We start from the raw sequence: 20069 nt of genomic DNA, 5'->3' as shown, positions 1-20069 counted from the left end.
TAGGGAGTTGACCAGGTCACCAGGTCGCCAGTTGGTGGTAATTACTGGTAAGGATTTACCGATATTTAAAGTCGACCTCGGGATGAAAAAAAAAAAAAAAAAAGTAAAAACAAAATAATACACCAACCCCATAATAAGGCAATAGACTTGGCGGTCGCTTAGCTCAGGTGGTTCTATTTTCAAAAGGTGTCAGAATTTACAATACAATAGTATTTTGTACAGTAGTAGTATGACGTAATAGTATGGAGGATGGAGTACAGAGTACTTTGTATTTGATCATAAATCCGCGCTCTGTAACACATGATCAACTACTCCGTAGTCATTATATATTGTACGAGTACTCTATACAGGAGTATAGAACACATAACTGATAGGGATGAATATATTGTATGCACGGAGTACTGTACAACCCATATGAATATTTCCAGCCTCATCCTTGTCTTACAACCCATCCAAGCATAATCTCTAAACTCCACTTTTCTCCCCTCACCATCTAAGGGGTCCACTTGACTGGATAGTCTGACCTTTTCTTTTGTCTCAGTGTATCCGGCCTTGTCATCCGAGATCCAATCACATCCCATCTCCAATCACTCCCGCCTCCCTTTTTTTAGGTAGTGTGGTCAGTGTGGTCAGTGTGGTTAGTGTACGGAGTACGACTCCGTAATATATTATTCTCTGCCCAGATTATGCTATTGTGGAGAAGGTACGATAGATAAAGTGGTGCCTCCCAGTCGTTCTTGCCCAATGTTTCTCAACCAACTTTCGTTCCCACCTTCCTCATTAACTTGATATATATATATATATAATTATATTTTTGTTTATAACAGGCTCGTTCCCTGAACTTTTCTTCTTTTGTTTACATCTCTCACTCCTCTTTGATCGCGTGTTTTTTATGCCCAAAATGTCGTCTTTCATGAAGTTTGCTGCTGTGGCTCTCGCCGTGGCTACCCCTCTCGTTTCGGCTCAGACTTACTCTGACTGTAACCCCATGAAGGCAACATGCCCTGCCAACAAGGGTTCTACAGAGTCCAGCCTGCACTTTGACTTCACCAAGGCTAGTGCCCTCGACCAGTTCAAGGTCACTGGTGGCAGTGTCCCCACCGGCTCCAATGGTGCCGAGTTCACTATCAACAAGGAAGGAGATGCTCCTACCATTGTCAGTGACTTCTACTTCTTCTATGGCGAATTGTCCATTGAGATGAAGGCTGCCCCTGGCCAAGGCATTGTCAGCTCCGCCTTTTTGCAATCCGATGACTTGGATGAGATTGATTGGGTACGTGATATATTACTCTCCAACTACACACAGTGAATAATTACTAACTGAACTACAGGAAGCACTGGGTGGAAAGGATAACACCATTGAGACCAACTACTTCGGAAAGGGCGATACCACGACCTATGACCGTGAGACTTGGGTTGACGTCAGCTCTCCCCAGAACTCTTTCCACACCTACACCGTCCAGTGGTCCAAGGAAACCGTCAACTGGCTGATTGATGGTGCCATTGTCCGCACTCTCAACTACAAGGATGCCCAGGGTGGCGCTCGCTTCCCCCAGACCCCTATGAACATCCACATTGGTATCTGGGCCGGTGGTGCTCCCACCAACGGACAGGGTACCATTGACTGGGCTGGTGGTCCGACCGACTACTCAAAGGGTCCCTTCTCCATGTACATCAAGAGCATCAGCGTCAAGAATGCCAACCCTGCCGAGTCCTACACTTGGTCCGATAAGTCTGGCTCCGCTGAGAGCATCAAGTTCACCGGCTCCAACGCTGTGAGCTCGCGCAGCACCACTACCTCTGACGCTGCCACCAGCTCCTCTTCCGAGGCCGCCAGCTCCTCCACCGAGTCTGCTTCCTCCACCGAGTCTGCTTCCACCACCGAGGCCACTTCCGCCGCTGCCACTACCCTGGCTACCAAGACTTCCAGCTCCTCGACCGCCGAGTCCACCGCCGCGACCACTGCTGCCTCCAGCTCCGGTGCCGTCAGTGCTTCCAGCTCCGGTGCCTCCCCCAGCGGCTCTAGCAGCCCTAGCTCTGGCTCCAGCCCCAGCTCTGGATCTAGCTCTGGATCTGGATCCGGCTCCGGCTCCGGCTCCAGCACTGAGACTGGCTCCAGCTCCCCCTCGGGTTCTGGCTCGTCCACCAGTGCCAGCGCTAGCGCCAGCCCTGCCTTCAACGCAGCTGCCTCTGTCGGTGCCAGCTACTTGGCACCCATGTCCCTTCTGGGTCTGTTGACCGCCATGCTCCAGCTGTAAATGTCCCTTTCGGCGCAATGATTTTTGACGTATCATTTATGAAACGCGCCTCGAAAGAGGATACTTGGCTGGACCGGGTATGGTAATGGTTGATGGATTTTGATTTTCCTCTTTTTTTTTTCTGGCTGTAACATTTTCCCCTTTTGCGTTGTCCTTGGTGCCCAAGTGTCTGCAATCTATTCTTTAGGTTGCCCGGATGTGTTTATTTGGCATAACCCGGTGGGCAATTTTATTTGGGCGGACATCACATCATGTATCTATCAGCGTCCCACATACCTTTGCCAATGAGCAAATATGCAATAATATCGAGTCAATCGACTCCACGGAATACTTCAAATCATTTTCATTTCCATTTCCATTGTAGTCTACGATCTAGATCTCTTCACCGCTATTTCCTGTTGCTGTACAACATATGTCTCCGCTTCCCATTGTGTTCGTATACCAGAACCAGAACCCTATCTATCCCACACCCGCATCGCATCCGCCTCGATCATCTGCATGTTGGTTTCTGTTCTATTTAGATTCGGGTTACATGCACATCCACTAGGGATAATCCACCTGTGGACCATCGGCTTCCCGGCCAAGAATACCGGCCAAGAATGCCGACAATATCTATATTAAACCGGATTTGCTGTGAACCATGGATCAGGCAGTTAATTGAACTTGATTGCAATGGGCCTGTACTTGGATTCGTCGATGATGAGTTGTACCTAATAATATAAATATATCTGTAGTCGGATTGGTTGATCCGGCGACAATTGTGTAGCTGAACCGTGGATGATCGCAAATGGGTCGGATTCACCCATACAACGTTGTACATACATGTATGTATAATTTACATTACGGAGTACACCGTACATGAATTGTGGGTATGAATTGTGTATGTTTATGCTGTATATTGTACAACATAGTAAAATGCTGTCATGGCTCATTATTGCATCGAACTCATCTCACCTTCTCAGATAGAAACGCCCAAAGTCAAAGTCCAAAGAAAAGAAAAACTTCGACTCCAAAGCCCAGCCTGCAAGTCGGTAACTACAGTAACAGCCTAAGAAAACGCCTTCAAATTCAAAATCAAAACCTTCGGACGCTGACCAAAATCCGAACTTCCCCTCATCGCCCCCAGCCCCCCCTGTGGAGACCTCAGTTCACCAAGTGGACCCAGACCCAGAACCAGTCGCACGTCGCACATCCCTCAATTGGCGTGATAACCGCAACACCGAGTCAGCAACGGGACGATGGTGCGTGGCCGCGACCCGGAGTAGAGCAAGGGTTGCCGCAGGCCGGGGTGCGTGAGTGGGTTGGGTGGATGCAGTGGAGGCCACGACAGAAGATGACGACTCCGTCAATGCATCTTCTGACGATCGTCCCCGGAACAAATATGCCCCGAACGGTCCTAGCGGGAGCGAGTCGAGAACGGAATATAGTCGGTCGCTGCTGCTGTCGTCGGACGAAGAGCGGTACTTGTGGAATGTTGGACTTCGTCGTTCTTCGCGTGCTACGATCCCGTCTACCGCTTCCAGGTGGTCGTCTAGTGTTGTGAATCGCGTGTTGAGCGAGTCGGCTTTGCTGCGCATTTGTGAGCGCAGTCGGTCAAGGTACTCTTCGCGTCGTCGCATTTGGATCGCGAGTCGTGTGTCTAGTGCTGCTGTGCCGCTTATTTCGGTTGTTGGTCGTGTGGCGAGGAGGCTGTCAATTGCGGAACGTAGGTCTGCACGTAGAGAGTCGAATTCCCATACTGCTGTTTGCACCGCTTGGTTGCTGCCGGTGAATTCGAGGTCCAGTGCGTTGCGAGCGTCTGGGAAGGTTGATTTCAGTTGTGATTCTAGGTCGGCCAGCATGCTCTCGCTTTGTTTGAGGATTGCGGATAGAGGTGTGAGGGTTTCGAGGGCGGTATCGAATATGGATTCCAGTTGGCGCTGGGAGGTTGCGAAGGTTTCTTCTGGGGGTGTTGCAGATGGGTGGAAGGTGCTGCGTGGTGGGTATGTCGCAGGGAAGGTAATGCAGCTGTTGGGGTATAGAGTCTTGATGCTTGGGATTTGACAGAGGTCTTTGGCTTGGTAGACTACCTCGGGGAGAACAAGGAGGTGCAGGATGATGGCGATCAAGACCGCGTTGATTGCTTTGCGGACAAGGGCAGCATGGCCAAGAAAGATGGACTTGGATTTCACAACAAGGCCTGCTTGTTTGGTGGTTGTCTCTGCTGACGCTGGTTCGTCTGTATCTCCGGCTTTAGCGCCGGCTCGGTCCTTCTCTCGCTGCTTTGCATTGTTCGACATGGAAACTTTGCGTCGTTTTCTCGTGCTTTCTGAGTCTTGCTGCTTCGGACTCCGTACATATTCTACCCATGACCCTTCTAGATTGGGTGTTTCGCAGATAGAAGGCATAATGAGCTCCGGGCCCGATATAGTCCATGATGATGAGGATGAGGATGCCAGCGACTCTGATGCCGGGCCAGCTGTCTTTGTCGTTGCTTTGTTGCTTTCATGCCGGGCATTTGGAGTTTTGGCGGGGTCTTCTTTTTCCTTCAAAGAAGCAGTTGATGCCACCACCCAGGATTCGCCAAGAGCCGGGCGATCTGGGGTACGCTGTTCTGTAGACATGGCGTAAACATTTCAAGACATGCACTTCGTGTATAGGTTAATATGTTCTGTAGTTAATATATCACTCGGAGCGTTTCAACAAATGTTTGGAATGCGACTGGCTCAAGCAGACCGTTGCGCGCGTAAAGCGGTGGGGAAGAAAGATCGGAGAAACCGTCGCGGCCGAGATCTTGCGAGTCTTCAGCAACCATGCGCTCACTGCTTCGCCTGAGACCGTCCCTAACGCCTGGCGTTAAATCTCTGCCACGGCAATGGCAATTTACACGGTCGCAGCCGCTGTCATACACAGCGATTCGCCATTGCTCGTGTTCTGACAAACCCGAAGCCCCAACGATACCTCCCACCGACCACCGAGCTCTCGGAACAGCCCAAGAGCTCTTCACATCTTCAGTCTACAGTCCCGGATCTCCTCTATTCCTCCCAAATGGCACACATGTTGTCAATAAACTCATCTCCTTCCTCCGCACCCAATACCTACAATACGGCTTCCGTGAAGTCTTGACCCCAACCATCTACAAAAAGTCGCTCTGGGAGATATCGGGCCACTGGCAGAACTACAAGGATGATATGTATGAGGTTACTGGTCGTGGAGCTAGTGGTGAGGCTGAGGGCGAAGTGGGTGAAGACGAATCCTACGGTCTGAAACCAATGAACTGCCCCGGCCACTGCCTACTCTTCAAGTCGCAAAATCACTCCTACCGCGACATGCCGGTGCGCTATGCAGACTTCAGCCCACTGCACCGCAACGAAGTATCCGGTTCACTTACAGGCCTCACGCGCGTGCGCCGCTTCCATCAGGATGATGGTCATATATTCAGTCGCCCACAGCAGATTAAATCGGAGATCACATCCGCATTGGGATTTGTGGACATGGCTATGAAGACCTTCGGACTCGGCCCGTACCGATTGGTGTTGTCGACTCGACCCGAAAAGGATTTTATTGGGACTTTGGAGATGTGGGACAATGCCGAGATGCAATTGCGCGAGGCTCTGGATAGCACTGGACGCGAATGGGCGCTGAATGAGGGCGATGGTGCGTTTTACGGCCCCAAGATCGACATCCAGCTCCAGGATCAAGCCGGAAAGTACCACCAGCTGTCTACTATTCAATTGGACATGAACCTGCCACAGCGATTTGAGCTGGAGTATCAAGTCGCAGAGGGTGAGCCAGACTACAACCCAGCCACACCCGGAGTTGCAACTCCAGTTTTGATCCACCGCGCCATCTTCGGCTCATTGGAGCGGTTTTTGGCGTTGCTGATTGAACAACATGGTGGTCACTGGCCATTCTGGCTTTCTCCACGCCAGGCTATTGTCCTGACAGTCAACCAAGACGATGCTGTGGTGCGCCAGGCTCAGGAAGCAGCAGCCAAATTCGCTGGTTTCCGTGCATTGGTGAATGATGGTACCGCTGAGTCGCCTCGTCCACTGTCTTCTGTCGACTCTACATTCTTGGTAGACGTTGATACCAGCGCACAGACCCTGGGCAAGAAGATCCAGCGAGCTAAACAGATGAAGTATAACCTTATCTTTATTCTTGGATCCAGAGACCTGGCCGAAGGTGGTATCACTGTTGATGTCACTGGGCAGATGCAGAGCAAAACAGATAAAGATGCTCAGACATTGCAGGCGCTGATCAAAGCCAGACTAGGTGATGATGCGCTACAGAATCCCCGAGCTGTTAAACTTAGCTTGGATGAGGTTCATCCGTTATTGGTTGAACTCGAGAAGAACTTTGTGTAATTTTGAATGTTGTATAATATCATGTGTGTTGGCATTTTGAGCGTGCCTGACTATTTTAAATTTTTTACTCCTATTATTGTATATTAAACCGATCTTTCGCCGAATTCAAGTTCTCATTCCAACTGCTGCACATCAATCGATTTGCGACCAAACAATGCCTGCGGCTATCATCGGAGTAGATGCCTTAAGGCAGAGATATCTCCGATATTCGGGGTCCCCCTATGGAGACAGGGAGAGTAGATGCTCGTCACAAATAGCTGTGAAGTGATAAAATGGAAGAAAAGGGAAGTTAAATGATACAAATAGACCCTGGGAATCCAGCAGCAGTATTTCCAGCTCATTACCAAGCCAAGAATAGCAGATCCATCGCGCCCTTCGACCAATATACATATCACGTGACTCCGCTGTCGGCGCCGAAAAAACTCGGCGTCATGGACAGGCCCATTTGAGTCACAGCATATTCCCCATTCTTAATTGGCCTTCTTTTTCTCTTTGCTATAAAAGAATCCTCGTGTCCATATTTTGAAAGCCAAGTTCTGCATTTAATCCAAATCAATTTTGAGTCTGCTTGGTCTAAATATAACAAGCACCCTACCTTTTATCGTCTCTTATCCACTTGCCCCCCGCGGTACCCCGCCAACACCATGCCGATGTATGTTGGAATGAACTCTTGGTTCGAATTTGTTGTTCATACATACTGATCTATAAAAAAGGCTCAAGGATCCCTCAAGAAAGTATAAGGCTTTCAAGCCGCTGGATCTGCCAAATCGCCAATGGCCCAACAAAGTTATTGATAAGCCTCCTCGCTGGCTGGCAACCGATCTGCGTGATGGCAACCAGTCTCTGCCAGACCCAATGGTATGATATGATGTACTCTTCGCCGCTGTTTTCTCATGTTGATTGGATTGGTTCTATAGGATGGCGAGCAAAAATACCGTTTCTTCAAAATGCTCGTGGAGATCGGCTACAAGGAAATCGAAGTGTCCTTCCCGTCCGCATCCCAAACGGATTTCGACTTCACCCGCCGTCTGGTCGAAGAGCCCGGTCTCACACCGGATGATGTCGCCCTGCAGGTCCTGGCACCCTGCCGTGAGGACCTCATCCGTCGCACAGTCGATTCCCTGAAGGGCGCTAAGAAGGCTATTCTCCACATTTACCTCGCAACGAGTCCCTGTTTCCGTCGGATCATCTTCAATATGGACCGCAAGCAGAGTCTGGAGATGGCTGTTAAATGCACAAAGTACGCCCGCTCTATCACCAAGGACGATCCCTCCCAGGCTGGCACAGATTGGCAATTCGAGTTCTCCCCCGAGACTTTCTCCGATACTGAGCCCGAGTTCGCTGTGGAGGTCTGCCAGGCTGTTAAGGCTGCTTGGGGACCCACGGAGGAGAAGCCCATCATTTTCAACCTGCCCGCCACGGTAGAGATGGCCACCCCCAACGTCTTTGCTGATCAGATTGAATACTTCTGCACAAACATGACTGAGCGCGAGAAGTTCGTTGTTTCAGTTCACCCGCATAACGACCGTGGCTGCGCTGTTGCTGCAGCTGAACTGGCACAGATGGCTGGTGCCCAGCGTGTAGAGGGTACTCTGTTCGGTAACGGTGAGCGTACCGGAAACGTGGACCTGGTCACTCTCGCCCTGAACCTTTACACACAAGGTGTCTCACCAGGCGTCGACTTCTCGGACATCAACGCTGTCATCAAGGTGGTAGAGGAGAGTAACAAAATTCCCGTCAACGAGCGTGCGCCATATGGTGGTCAGCTCGTGGTGTGCGCCTTCTCTGGAAGGTTTGTTTTCTTTTGTCCCCCAACTGTGTTAACTATTTTTGCTAACCTGTTTCAAAATTTAGCCACCAAGATGCAATCAAGAAGGGCTTCAAGCTGCGCCAAGATGGCGAAGGTGCCGACGAGGACACCGAATGGACAGTCCCGTACCTGCCCCTGGACCCTCAAGATATCGGCCGTACCTACGAGGCAGTCATCCGCGTCAACTCCCAAAGTGGCAAGGGTGGTGCCGCTTGGGTTATCCTGCGCAGCCTGGAGCTGGATCTCCCTCGCGCGCTGCAGGTCGAGTTCAGCAAGATCGTACAGGAGAAGACCGAGGCTGTCAGTCGGGAGCTGAAGCCTACCGAGATCGTCAACCTCTTCGAGGAAGCCTACCACCTCAAGTCAAACCCTCGCTTCACCCTTGTCGACTACAGCATCACCACCGACCGCTCGCAGTCCCCTGCTCCCCCCGAGCCCGGCAAGGCCCTCAACACCAAGAACCTCAAGCGTCGCTTCACCGGTATTATCGAGATCGACAACGTTCAACATGCCATCACCGGTGTCGGCCCAGGTGCTATCTCCTCCCTGGCTACCGCGCTTTCCTCCCTGGGTATCGATCTCGATGTCCGCGACTATAAGGAACATTCCATTGGTCGCGGTCGTGATACCAAGGCTGCTACATACATTCAGTGCACAGCAGCCGGCAGCAATCAACAGGTGTGGGGTGTTGGTATCCACCAGGATGTGGTCCAGGCCTCTCTGATTGCGCTGCTCAGCGCCGCCAGCTCGGTAAGATTTGATCTTTGAGATTTGTCTGCATTTCACCACTAACATGTGTTTAGTTCCTGGCCTCCCGCGCTGGCTCTCCTGCTCCTTTCCGTCCCATCCGCTCCAACACCCTCACCAACGAAGACATCCAGGCTCTCGAGCAGTTATCTGGTACCCCCGAGGCTGCCACATCTAATGGCGGCCTGAGTGCTAAGGTCAACATCGACCAGCTGACAACACAGGCTGGAAAGATGTAAATTAATTTTTTTGGAACTAAAAACCAAAGACTAAAAGTGATAGCAATAATGTGAATACCATGATCAATTCGAATCAAGCTGCTTTTTTCAATGCCGCGATTTATGGCATATCAACAGATATCTCCAACACATGTCAAGCCATAAAAGACCAGACTCACTAGAGAAATCGAAGCTCACCACCCAAACAACTCATCCAACCCCCACCCCCTCTTCGTACTGGCCCCATAAGAATTGAACGTCTGCGGCCCCTCCGCCGAAATAATATACCCATGCTCACAAGACGAGAACGAAACCTTTGGCTGGTTCGCGTAGAAGGTATCAAAGCCGGAATCCAGCGCATCGGCAAGACTGTTCACTTTACCGGCTGGGTGCAGCTGTCGCCAGGGGTATCGACATGCATCGCCTTCGCAGGACTTGAGCACGAGCATCAGTGCGTCCAGCCGCGCTATTATCTGTGGGAGCTCGCGATTCGCAATCTTGTAGTTGGGGTGTTTGGCTGGATGTGTGCCTAGATTCACGGTTTGATGGGGATCGCCCTGTTTTAGGGGGTTAGGGCTTGTTGCTGGATCTGGATCTGTATATACTGTAGGATAACAGAGGATAATGGCTTACCTTCAGATCGAAGAATTCTTTCTCGTTTGTGCACCATACTGCATAGTATAGACTATAGTCATCGGCAACTAGTCGGATACCCTTGTAGGTGTTTCTCTGGTAGCTGCTATGTGCTTGGTCGAGCTTGTCGCTGGCATATCCGTAGATTCCTTCTGGTACAGCCTGTGTATTCAATATTAGCTGGTTGTTTTTCCTATGTTTCTGTTATGGGAATTACTCACCAATCCCCAGTATTCAATGGCAACATGCTCGGTTCTATTGTCCGCCGTGCTCGCGGCAATAGTAGTAGGAATCTTCTTACCATCCAATCCGTCTCGAGTCGTCCCAGCTATATTCAAGAAAGTAGGAGCAAGATCCGTATGCGAAGTGATAGCATCCAGTGTCTGATTTTTGCCGATACCAGGACCTCGAACAATCAGAGGGACATTGATATCGGTTTCTATGCGAGTTAGAATATCTATACACACCTAAGGCAATAAAGACCAACTCACCATAACCACAATTCTTCCCAGGCTGCATCCGATGCTGACCAAGGTGATATCCATTGTCCGTTGAATAGAAGATATAAGTATTATCCAATTCCCCGACTTTCTCCAACTTCTCAACAAGCTTCCCAATCATCTCATCAACAGCCTGCAAAGCCCGCAGTCGACACCGCTGGAACTCATCAATATAATCAATATGCGTCTGATTCAACTCAGGTACATTCTGTACCCAGCTAACCGCATTCTCAATCAGCGTATTAAAGCTCTCATCGCGCGGCGCCTGCACATCCTTAAATAGATCAGCATGTCGAGGCGCAAACTCGGGCTCACCGAACCAGTTCGCGTTCCGCGTAGAATCATGAGACCCATTCGAGTGCGGCGCGTTCGGCGCTACTGTCAGCATCCAGGGTTGTTCGTGTTTAACTGCCTCGTCGATGAAACCCTCTGCTTTTTCGGAGATCACGTCTGTCGAGTATTTCCCGTCGTACTTGACTGGTGCTGCTCCGTTGCGCGTCATCCGTGCGTACCAGTATCGGTATGTGTACGGATCTAGGAGGAAGTCGGAGCCGTTGAACCCTCGTACGTAGGGATCGTTGTAGTTGTCTTCCGTGTGTGCGTTCCACATCTTGCCCACGTAGTAGGTGTTGTAGCCTGCTTCTTGCATCCATAGTGGGAGGTAGTTGTCGTTCCAGCCGGCTGAGACGACCTTTGGATAGCCGCCGTAGGGAAGTCCGACGTCTGTTACGTTCGTGTTGTGTGGCATGCGGCCGGTCCAGAGGTTGGCTCGGGAGGGACAGCATAGTGCGATTGAGCAGAAATGTTTGGAGTAGCTTGTTCCTTGTTGAACAAGGGTTTCCTTTAAAGTGTTAGATATTAGATTGAGGGAGGATTGGCTAGGATGGAATGGGAGTAGACTCACCTGCAGCTTGGGCATGTGCTCTAAGCCACCCACATATTTACCCTGATCGTCTGTTAGAACGAACAGAATATTAGGCTGCTTGGCGACAGCTAGAGTTGTCAATAACAGCAATCCCAGTAAATTCATGGCTGCGAACTTGATATTATTCGTTCAGCTGGAGAGCCGGGGGCAGCTATATACCTCGGTTTAATTCTTTGGCGTCTTCAAGCACTGCGTCATGAGTAAAGAGAAAAGAGTTGTGTGATTTCTCCGTAGAATTGCATGTTATTGATCATCGAGATGGACATGGTAATGCTGTACAACGTACATGATCGGCGTGTTGGTGATAGGTTGGAAGTTAGGGGAAGTCGATCAGTCGGTGGAGTATAAAAATGATCGGCGATTGCGAGCTTGCGGACATCAATGGTGTTAGATCGATGGTGTTAAAAGGGGGGGGTCGAGATAATAATGATCAAAAGAATTTCATCTACAACATTCGAAAGAAAAGATATACTGGGTATGTACAAATTGCGATCCATAGAGCTAAGGTATTGGGGATAAACCGAATGAAGAAGACGCAATGCTGAAAAAATCATCAGAACTGTGGAAGCAAACACGCTATGAGCGGCTGTTTCAATGGCAACAAATCATTTCGAATCTACAATGCATGCACTCAATCTAAGTTCAAACCTCGTAGTTGACGATGAGGTGCAGCATTGTTGCTGCCCCTGCGTTGGAAGTCATGCCCGTTTTCTGCACCTAGTGCCGACTGGTACATGAGAGCTTCTTGGGGCCAATCATCGACTTTTACGCTGTCCTGTGTGCCTGGACGTGCTGGCTCAGCATGGGCTGTGCCAATAGGCTGACCATTGTTTTGGTTCCATCCCTGATGGTTAGGAAGTGGCTCTCGTCCCATCGAGGAGTGTTCACCGCTAGGATACCCATACGATTGAGACTGGGCGGGGGTGTCGGCCATATCAAAACTGAACCGGAAATCCCGGTCGGCGTTGGCGGTACTCGCGGTAGAATCCAATGTGTCATAGTGATGATCGTCAAACTCGGTTACAATTGTGGCGGACTGTGGCTCCTTGATGTGAGGCACACCAGGGTTAGGCTTCGGGACAGGAGTGGCAGCCACACTATTGTCAGTGGCACTCCCAAGTTCATGCGGCATAGACCCAGCGCGGTCGCCGTGATAACTAGCCGCGGGATGACTGGTCTCCACCAGTGTCACCCCGGCTGGAGAACGAGGGACACCCGCGTCGATATCCGGATTCATTGTAGACTGCCGGATGCTGGTGCCCATGGTGCTTCCAGGCTTGGAAACTCTGCTCATACGATGCTGAGGCAGGTCCGCAAATGGGCTATCGCCCTCCAGGTCACGAATGCTGAACTGAGCAATGGTTCGCAGCTTCCGCGTAACCCACGAAGCGAGGACCTTTCCGCGCTGCTTCTCGCCCAGACGGGAGCGGGGGAAGTCGCCGCGGGAGACAAATGCGACAATATCCGCAACAACCTGGTGCTCCATGAGGATGGCATCAACAATGACGGGAACAAGGGCGGCTAGATAGGCCTTGCGGGTAACCTCAACAACGACGACAACCAAGCCACCGGCTTGGAAAATAGCACTGAGAATGTCATGTTAGCCTCTATGTCTGATCTGAGAAGAATGCCATTTACTTACCATCCTCCAGTCACGATGTTGCGGTGGCAATTCTCCACGGAGTTTTCAATGTCCATAGGGAAGTGGTTGAGCCCATTGACCTCGAAGGTCTCGCCGATGTTGCCAAGGAGGAACAGTACTTGCATATCAACTGGCTGGCCGCCAGGACCGATCGGCCGAGTAACGGTGTGAAGGAAACCAAGATCACCAGTACGGACATAAGGCACGCTGGGATCGCCGTCTGCAACTCTGCCGTTCAACCGCTCCGAGTCAAATTCTTGCTTTGATTTGTAGAATCCCTGAGCGCAAGCGTCGGACTGGACCCAGATCTCACCGTACTCTCCAACATGTGCGAGAGTGCAGGTCTCCGGGTTAACAATAGCAATCTGTGTGTTGACTGGTACCATACCCGAATCCTGCAGCAAAAGCGCGGTGGGATCGGCATCGGGGTCCACCGGGTAGATAAGACCTTGACGGAGGCTTCGCAAGTCGAGCCATAGCTCGATTGGCTCAATGCACATGTATGACCGTGTGGTAATCATGGGGTTGAGAACGTGGGAGTAAATGACGTTGATCGAGGTACGGTCCAAGCTGGCGTTGGCGAAATGTAGGCGTACCTTTCCATCTGTGTAATCGGATTAGTTTTTCTCCATATGGCAGTGATGGCGATAACACGTACAGATATCTGTTCTAGGTCGGCCCTCTGCGGAAATCATGAGGTTCTTCAATTCCTGAAGCTGGAAGCCTTTCCCAGCCATGGCACTCATCGCGTAGTCCAACATCTGACTGGTGGCGTAAGTGTCCTTGATTTTGTACCGAGCAAGGGTCACGAAGAGTGTCATTGGGTTTTGAGCGAAGTCGACTGGCGAAACAAGATATGTAGGTGCACCTAGGGTAACACGTTAAAATGGAAATCTTTATAGGTTAGCAGCAAACTTACCGACGAAAATGCCCATCAGGCAGGTGTGTAGAAATCCGAGACCCAGGGTACTTCGGACGCTTCCAAGCACTGGCCTCGAGCTTGTCATTTGGCAGGTTTCTTTTTGAACCTTGCACATGCCCATGATGGTTTCATGGGAAATTTGGACCGAGATTCTTCGTTGATCTGGGGTCCAATAAGTCCAAATCAGAGCGGGCTGGTTGGCCAGGAGCCATGTATCCTTCACAGTGTAGCCGAGCTCGCGACATCCGTGGGACTGCTTCGAGGGCTTTGTGGTGTTGTAAATAGCAGGTACACCAATGCGAAGAACTTGGGCGGACTGCTTGATGTGCTGCGACACAAGCTTCTGCCTCATGACATGGTCAACCTCGGTATTGACGATGATGGCCTTGACGTTGAAGTCGCTGATAATGTGCAAGAATGCAGGGGCATCCTCTGAAAGACGGTTTTGATCAATAGGAGCCATCGGAATGACAACGGCACCCAAGCACAGAGCAGCATGAATGGCATAGATGTAGTCTTCCGAGTGGGTGTACATCAGCACAAGATGATCTCCTGGTCGTACTTTCACCTTGTTCTTGAGGTAGGTCGCCACTGCAGAGACCTTTAGGTCAAACTTCTTCCAGGTGACGCCCTTTCCTTCCTTTCCACGACCATCGATAGAGCAGTAAGCCAGTTCTTCGGCTTGGCGGGAAACGCGCCATTGAAGAAGGTCGACAATGGTTTTGAAGTTATTCAATGGAGTAGAAGTTCGGTCATCCATCACCACATCGCGATAATCCACACCCGAGTATTGCTTTTCTTGATAGGCAAGCAAGTCTTGTCTTGATGCCAAAGCAGTAGGGGACCATATTCCACCCTCGGGGTCAATACCGACGGGAAGATTCAACACGGATCGTTCAACTCCAAACTTGACATGCACCGCTTGCAGCATGCCGGACTCGAAATCCTTGCGACAGAGCATGTTGCCAACCTCTTGTCTGCCATTCTTGGTGACGCGCGGCAGACTGTTTGGGGCTGTAAGTAGAACACAGTACACTCGCAGATGATGCTCTTGGTACAACACCTCCATACACCTGTCGGCGAGCGAATCAAGGAGAACCGAGTCGAGCTGCCTTGGCGGACCACCGGAAGTTGTTGGCGCCGTCGAGGCCGAGTAAGACTCCAAAACAATGACCGGAAGATGTTCTTCATTGACGAAGACATCAAACGCAGTACAATCATGAATTTTCGGCACCTTCTTAAGAATGCTAACAGTCAAATGTTGAACGAAGAAGTATCGATGTTCCACAATCTCTTGGCCGTGTTCAACCCACTCGACCTTTTGGCGGAGACGATCCTCGTAGAGACCAAGTATGAAAAGTCTGCCCTCAATCACACACCCGAGCAGACCAGTGCGCAGGAACTCAGGCTCCACGAGTATTGGGGTCGGGTTGAGCTCTTCGAATTTGTAGGGGCGAGCGTGGAAGATGGCCTCTGTGTGTTTTGGCAATGCCCAGAAGCCACCAGAAAGAGAGGGCGAATCAACCCAAATCTCCCCAATAACATTTGGCGTGCAGAGGAGATTAGTCTCCGGATCAACGACGGCGAGAGTTGCATCGGGAATTGGGTAGCCGAAAGCGCCAACGCGTACAGCATGCGGCATACTGCTAGCGTACTTTCGCGCATCCTCGCCCATGGCCAGTACAACCACTTCATTGCTCTTCAAGGCCTCTTTGTCTAGAAGGACTTCACTAAGCTCGTTCTTGGGGCTCTGCTTGATCGTAGAGACTCGTGATCCACCGCCCAGAAGACTACTTCCGAAGCCAGTTTTAGTCTCAGATTTGGCAAGGCTCTCGTCTTCCTTTTTAGCGTCATCACGACTGGCTGGGTCCATTTCATGGGTCAAGGCACATCCCATTCGCTCTTCACCACCGAGCCAATCACGCATACTAATAACCATACCTCCATGTTCTGGCAAGCAAAGCATCGGAGCCACAATTTCTCTAGCCCGTGGGTTCCTCATTGGACGAAGCCATCTGTCTGCCAGGATTTCATGGAACTCAGGGTCGAGAGTAAGGGTATCGATGAGACAGATTTTGACGCTGCTGAAATTGGGCTCCGAGTTCTTCTTGAAATGTCTGGTCGACATCGGATCCTGCTGGTAGTTGTAGGTGGCGATCTTCAAGCCAGAGTAATCGGTCGCCATGACTGATGCCTTGTACTTGGTGATGAGATGGGCATACAAACCGGGCGTTTCTACCGCCCGGTCCTCGTGCCAAACGGTCGTATGGCCACCGTAAACGGTCAAGAGAATGGCTATGATCATACCAATTCCTTGTCTTGGATCGAGGTAACTGATGATAGTCTCTCCCTTAGTGCCATACTGCCTGGCATTTGACTCCGCAGGAACTGTAGAAATGATCGCACTCAGACATGCCATTTGGTGCATGATAGTCCGGTGGCTCATGACAACACCACGCATATCACCCGTCGGCGCTCTTGCAAACTCAATATAGGCCAGATCAGGGACCTGCAGCGCAGGCGTATCATCCTTCTTCTTTGGATTGAAACTGCCGAACTCATTCGTCTTCCACCACTCAACTCCTCGCGGCCAACTGAGCTTTTGTGCTGTGATATCGCGTTGGAAGTTCTTCAAGTTGTTCTCGGTCGTCAAAGCCAGGTGTGCCTGGGTCGAGGTGAGCACGATATTCAGACTTGTGTAGTCATCCAAACTGTTGATAGGCACGGCGACAACTCCTGCAATAAAGCAGCCTAAGAGCGCGACAGCGAACTCGATAATCTCAGTTTCGCGATAGATGAGAGCGACGCGATCTCCGCGATATAGATTACTCTTATCACGAATGACTTGAGCAACTTTCTCTGCGCGGCTAGACAACTTTTCCCACGTTATCGACGCAACCTCCTTGCCCTTTGCATCCAGCACCCAATATGCTGCCTGCTTGGGGTGAGCTCGAGCACGGTGCCGTAAGACCGTGGGAAGGTTGTCAAAGTTGGACATGGGGATATTTTTGTCGTGCGGATCGTTCAATGCGAAAGGAATCTCCCGAGGTTCGAGGGGAAGTAAATGCTCAATAGCCGGTCCATGGTGAAGATCCGCCGCGGCGGGCATCAATGGCGGGGCCATGTTTGCTGTTGGCGAAAAGGCTTCCCCGGACTGAGAATATCGGTGGAAGCCACCGCCATAGCTATCCCTATAATCATCATGTTGTTGCCCCGCAAAATCGGAGAAGTAGCCTTGTTGGGAATCAAGCATTGTTGACTGTCGCGTGGGTCCTCCAGATGCTGGATCGTAAGGTGTCACACCGTCATCCGCATACTCAGGTTGAGCGTGTTCGGCGGGGGCATACTCCTGAGCGTACTCCTCGGCGTACTCCTGAGTATACTCGGGCTGAGACATATACTCGGGCTGAGAGTTCGGGTTGAACGCGTAGTTCTGACTCATCAAAGTTGCCGTTCTGGAGCCATCCTGGCCTTGCGACACCGGGACCGGGGGTTTAGGAAGGAATAGGGAGTCGTAAGAGCTTCCTGAAGGCGCGCGATCATGGGCTTGGAGCATGCCTTCTCTGCTATGAGACCCTAGCGATGCCTGTGACTGATCTGGCGTATGTATACCGGCACCTTGGGTATATCCGACGCCTCCGCTGCCCTGCGAGCCGTTGTAACTGCCAGCGTAGATAGGGGAAGCGATGTGTGGCAGGGAAGAATCGGCAGTTGGTGGGCGAACGCTCAAAATGGCCGGCGGGGCCCTTCCAGGGCTGACTGGGGATGCATCGTAGCCAAGACCGGCCTGTTGATTGATCTCAAGGGGCTTGTTGGGACCGAAATATTGCGAGAGTAAGACCGTACGTCGCTTCTGGTATCTTCTTGTTGTTAGTTTTTCAATGTGTCTGCTGGTCCGAACAGCCCTTGTCGAAAGAAACCGTATCTATGACACGGAACAATTGGGTCGTGATACTGCCTATGGCTTGGGATGGTTGTATCTAGGCAAGTCGCTTACCCTTTCTCGGTGATGTCGCCCTCCTGTCATGGATCATGCATGAGCAAAAGGATACAATAAGTGCACAGAGTGTACATACCTCCAATTCGCGATCTAGGTTCCGCAAAGCGGCCTGGATCTCGGGAGACTCTTCCGCCATTTGGAAGGAGGGTCGGAAAGCCTCAATTCGGGGGAACGTATCAAAAGCGCGGGGGAGGGATTGGGGGTGGTACGAAGTCAAGAACACCTCATCGCAATGAGCGTCTCGAGGGCGCAGGAGAGGGGTGGTGAATTTGCCAAGTGCAGCCCTGATAGCGGCAAATCGTATTTACCGGGGTGTACGGAGCAAGTCGAACAACAGTCAATCCGTCGTGTCTCCTCTAGTCTCCGCGCAAGATACCCGCAACGTCACCCGGTAAGGCGGTCAGGCGAGCCGAGACATGCGATGGAGACTATACCTCCATACAGGTATGGCTGTCTCAGTTATATATAGAACAGGAAGACCATATGCTATGCTGTACATCTATACCATGAAAGCCTATTACATTGAGTTCCGATGAAAATTGTGGTTGCTCAGGTACTGTCTGACTTGGGTGTATCGCGTGTCTTAGTCCAGGCTCGGAACTACTAGAAATGAGGCTTACACCAATTCGGGACTAGGTTTTTGTATGTAGATGGAGTATTTTGTCTCCAATTGCACATACTAGGATTGATATTGAATCAAATCCTCGTAGGGTTCAGTAGCATTAGTAGACAAGCAATGTGATCAATATAAGGCTGTGAGTATTTGGTTTTCCCCGGTGCCAGTTGCTGATCATAATAAAGTTTGATTATTCAGGCAGTAAGGCTACAAGGCCACAAGGCCACAAGGCAAAATTCAGGTCTCCACTCTCAGCCTACCCTAATCACATGACCCCCGCACAACCTAAGCGAGTCACACCAATTTCTTTCTTGGATACCCGGAACCTCATCGACGTTCAACCACCAACGACAACCCGGTCATTTTCCCACGAACCCCTCCCGCACAGTCAACATGTCCGACAACGGGGACGTCGAGGTCGCCGCCTTCCCTGTCCTGCCCAAGGAGGTTCTGGCCGAGCAGGGCAGCATCAAGCTGTTCAACAAGTGGAGCTACGATGATGTCGAGATCCGGGATATTTCCCTGACGTGAGTCTTTCTATCAGGTCCTCTATGCGCCGAGTGAATTCCTGTTGTGTGTGAGAAGAAAAGACGAGTTGAATTGGTGGAATGGCAAGACTTTTTTTCGACAACTTGAAGGGGGATATCGAAATTCTGTATCGGAGGAAACACAACACGATATGGGACTGGTTTTCTCTTCGCACACAGCAGGAAATCCACAGCGCACACGAGGACCGACAATTGCGCGACTATCAGGTTTACAGAGGTGCTGACCCGCCATCATAGCGACTACGTCCAGATCCGCTCCCCCGTCTACCTCTCCCACTCTGCCGGTCGCTATGCCGCCAAGCGTTTCCGCAAGGCTCAGTGCCCCATCATCGAGCGTCTCACCAACTCTCTCATGATGAACGGCCGCAACAACGGAAAGAAGCTCCTCGCTGTCCGCATTGTCGCTCACGCTTTCGAGATCGTATGTGCTACTCCGACGACCAATTCAACCATTCAACTATCCAATTCAGACACTAATCCTCAATTCTGCAGGTCCACATCATGACCGACCAGAACCCTCTCCAGGTCGCCGTTGACGCCATTGTCAACTGCGGTCCCCGTGAGGACTCCACCCGTATCGGTAGCCAGGGTACCGTCCGTCGCCAGGGTATGTGAAATAGAGTCTTGTCTCGCCACTTATTTTAAATGCTAACTCCGTTCCAGCCGTCGATGTGTCTCCCCTCCGTCGCGTGAACCAGTCCATCTCTCTGCTCACCATCGGTGCTCGCGAGGCCTCTTTCCGCAACATCAAGAGCATTGCTGAGTGCCTTGCTGAGGAGCTGATCAACGCCGCCAAGGGTTCTTCCAACTCCTACGCTATCAAGAAGAAGGACGAGCTCGAGCGTGTTGCCAAGAGCAACCGGTAAAGGGGTTGTGTTGGATTTGTTCTCCGTTTGGTCCTCTG

The 20069-nt window shown here is 51.0% G+C and overlaps 7 protein-coding genes across 7 annotated transcripts; 4 read left to right on the top strand and 3 right to left on the bottom strand.

The window, feature by feature from the left end:
• Positions 1–901: 901 nt before the first annotated feature.
• Positions 902–2258, top strand: N7516_009552 (glycoside hydrolase family 16 protein; the record flags this gene model as incomplete). The annotated part of the gene is made up of 2 exons (XM_057222271.1): positions 902–1273; positions 1332–2258. The coding sequence occupies 2 exons, from the start codon at positions 902–904 to the stop codon at positions 2256–2258; spliced, it is 1299 nt and encodes a 432-aa protein (XP_057069492.1).
• A 1148-nt stretch (positions 2259–3406) lies between these two features.
• On the bottom strand, positions 3407–4861 carry N7516_009551 (uncharacterized protein; the record flags this gene model as incomplete). The annotated part of the gene is made up of 1 exon (XM_057222270.1): positions 3407–4861. One exon carries the CDS (start codon positions 4859–4861, stop codon positions 3407–3409), a length of 1455 nt encoding a protein of 484 aa, XP_057069491.1.
• Positions 4862–5050: 189 nt separating this feature from the next.
• Positions 5051–6604, top strand: N7516_009550 (threonine--tRNA ligase MST1; the record flags this gene model as incomplete). The annotated part of the gene is made up of 1 exon (XM_057222269.1): positions 5051–6604. One exon carries the CDS (start codon positions 5051–5053, stop codon positions 6602–6604), a length of 1554 nt encoding a protein of 517 aa, XP_057069490.1.
• A 589-nt stretch (positions 6605–7193) lies between these two features.
• N7516_009549 (2-isopropylmalate synthase) lies at positions 7194–9400 on the top strand (the record flags this gene model as incomplete). Its single annotated transcript, XM_057222268.1, has 5 exons — positions 7194–7256; positions 7318–7462; positions 7522–8396; positions 8459–9164; positions 9218–9400. Exons 1-5 carry the CDS (start codon positions 7249–7251, stop codon positions 9398–9400), a joined length of 1917 nt encoding a protein of 638 aa, XP_057069489.1. The 5' UTR covers positions 7194–7248.
• Positions 9401–9573: 173 nt separating this feature from the next.
• Positions 9574–11542, bottom strand: N7516_009548 (sulfatase family protein; the record flags this gene model as incomplete). The annotated part of the gene is made up of 5 exons (XM_057222267.1): positions 9574–9936; positions 10013–10174; positions 10234–10451; positions 10504–11353; positions 11417–11542. The coding sequence occupies 5 exons, from the start codon at positions 11540–11542 to the stop codon at positions 9574–9576; spliced, it is 1719 nt and encodes a 572-aa protein (XP_057069488.1).
• Positions 11543–12068: 526 nt separating this feature from the next.
• Positions 12069–18137, bottom strand: N7516_009547 (putative AMP binding domain protein; the record flags this gene model as incomplete). Its single annotated transcript, XM_057222266.1, has 6 exons — positions 12069–13023; positions 13080–13683; positions 13738–13947; positions 13999–17861; positions 17999–18021; positions 18078–18137. 6 exons carry the CDS (start codon positions 18135–18137, stop codon positions 12069–12071), a joined length of 5715 nt encoding a protein of 1904 aa, XP_057069487.1.
• An 873-nt stretch (positions 18138–19010) lies between these two features.
• Positions 19011–20031, top strand: N7516_009546 (40S ribosomal protein uS7; the record flags this gene model as incomplete). The annotated part of the gene is made up of 4 exons (XM_057222265.1): positions 19011–19144; positions 19403–19586; positions 19658–19772; positions 19829–20031. 4 exons carry the CDS (start codon positions 19011–19013, stop codon positions 20029–20031), a joined length of 636 nt encoding a protein of 211 aa, XP_057069486.1.
• Between the last annotated feature and the right edge of the window lie 38 nt (positions 20032–20069).

The sequence above is a fragment of the Penicillium verrucosum genome, assembly GCF_028828655.1.
Source record: "Penicillium verrucosum strain IBT 35672 chromosome Unknown utg000004l_segment0_segment0, whole genome shotgun sequence".
NCBI classification, from domain to species: Eukaryota; Fungi; Ascomycota; class Eurotiomycetes; order Eurotiales; family Aspergillaceae; genus Penicillium; species Penicillium verrucosum.
This window is presented reverse-complemented; position numbering and strand designations above follow the sequence as displayed.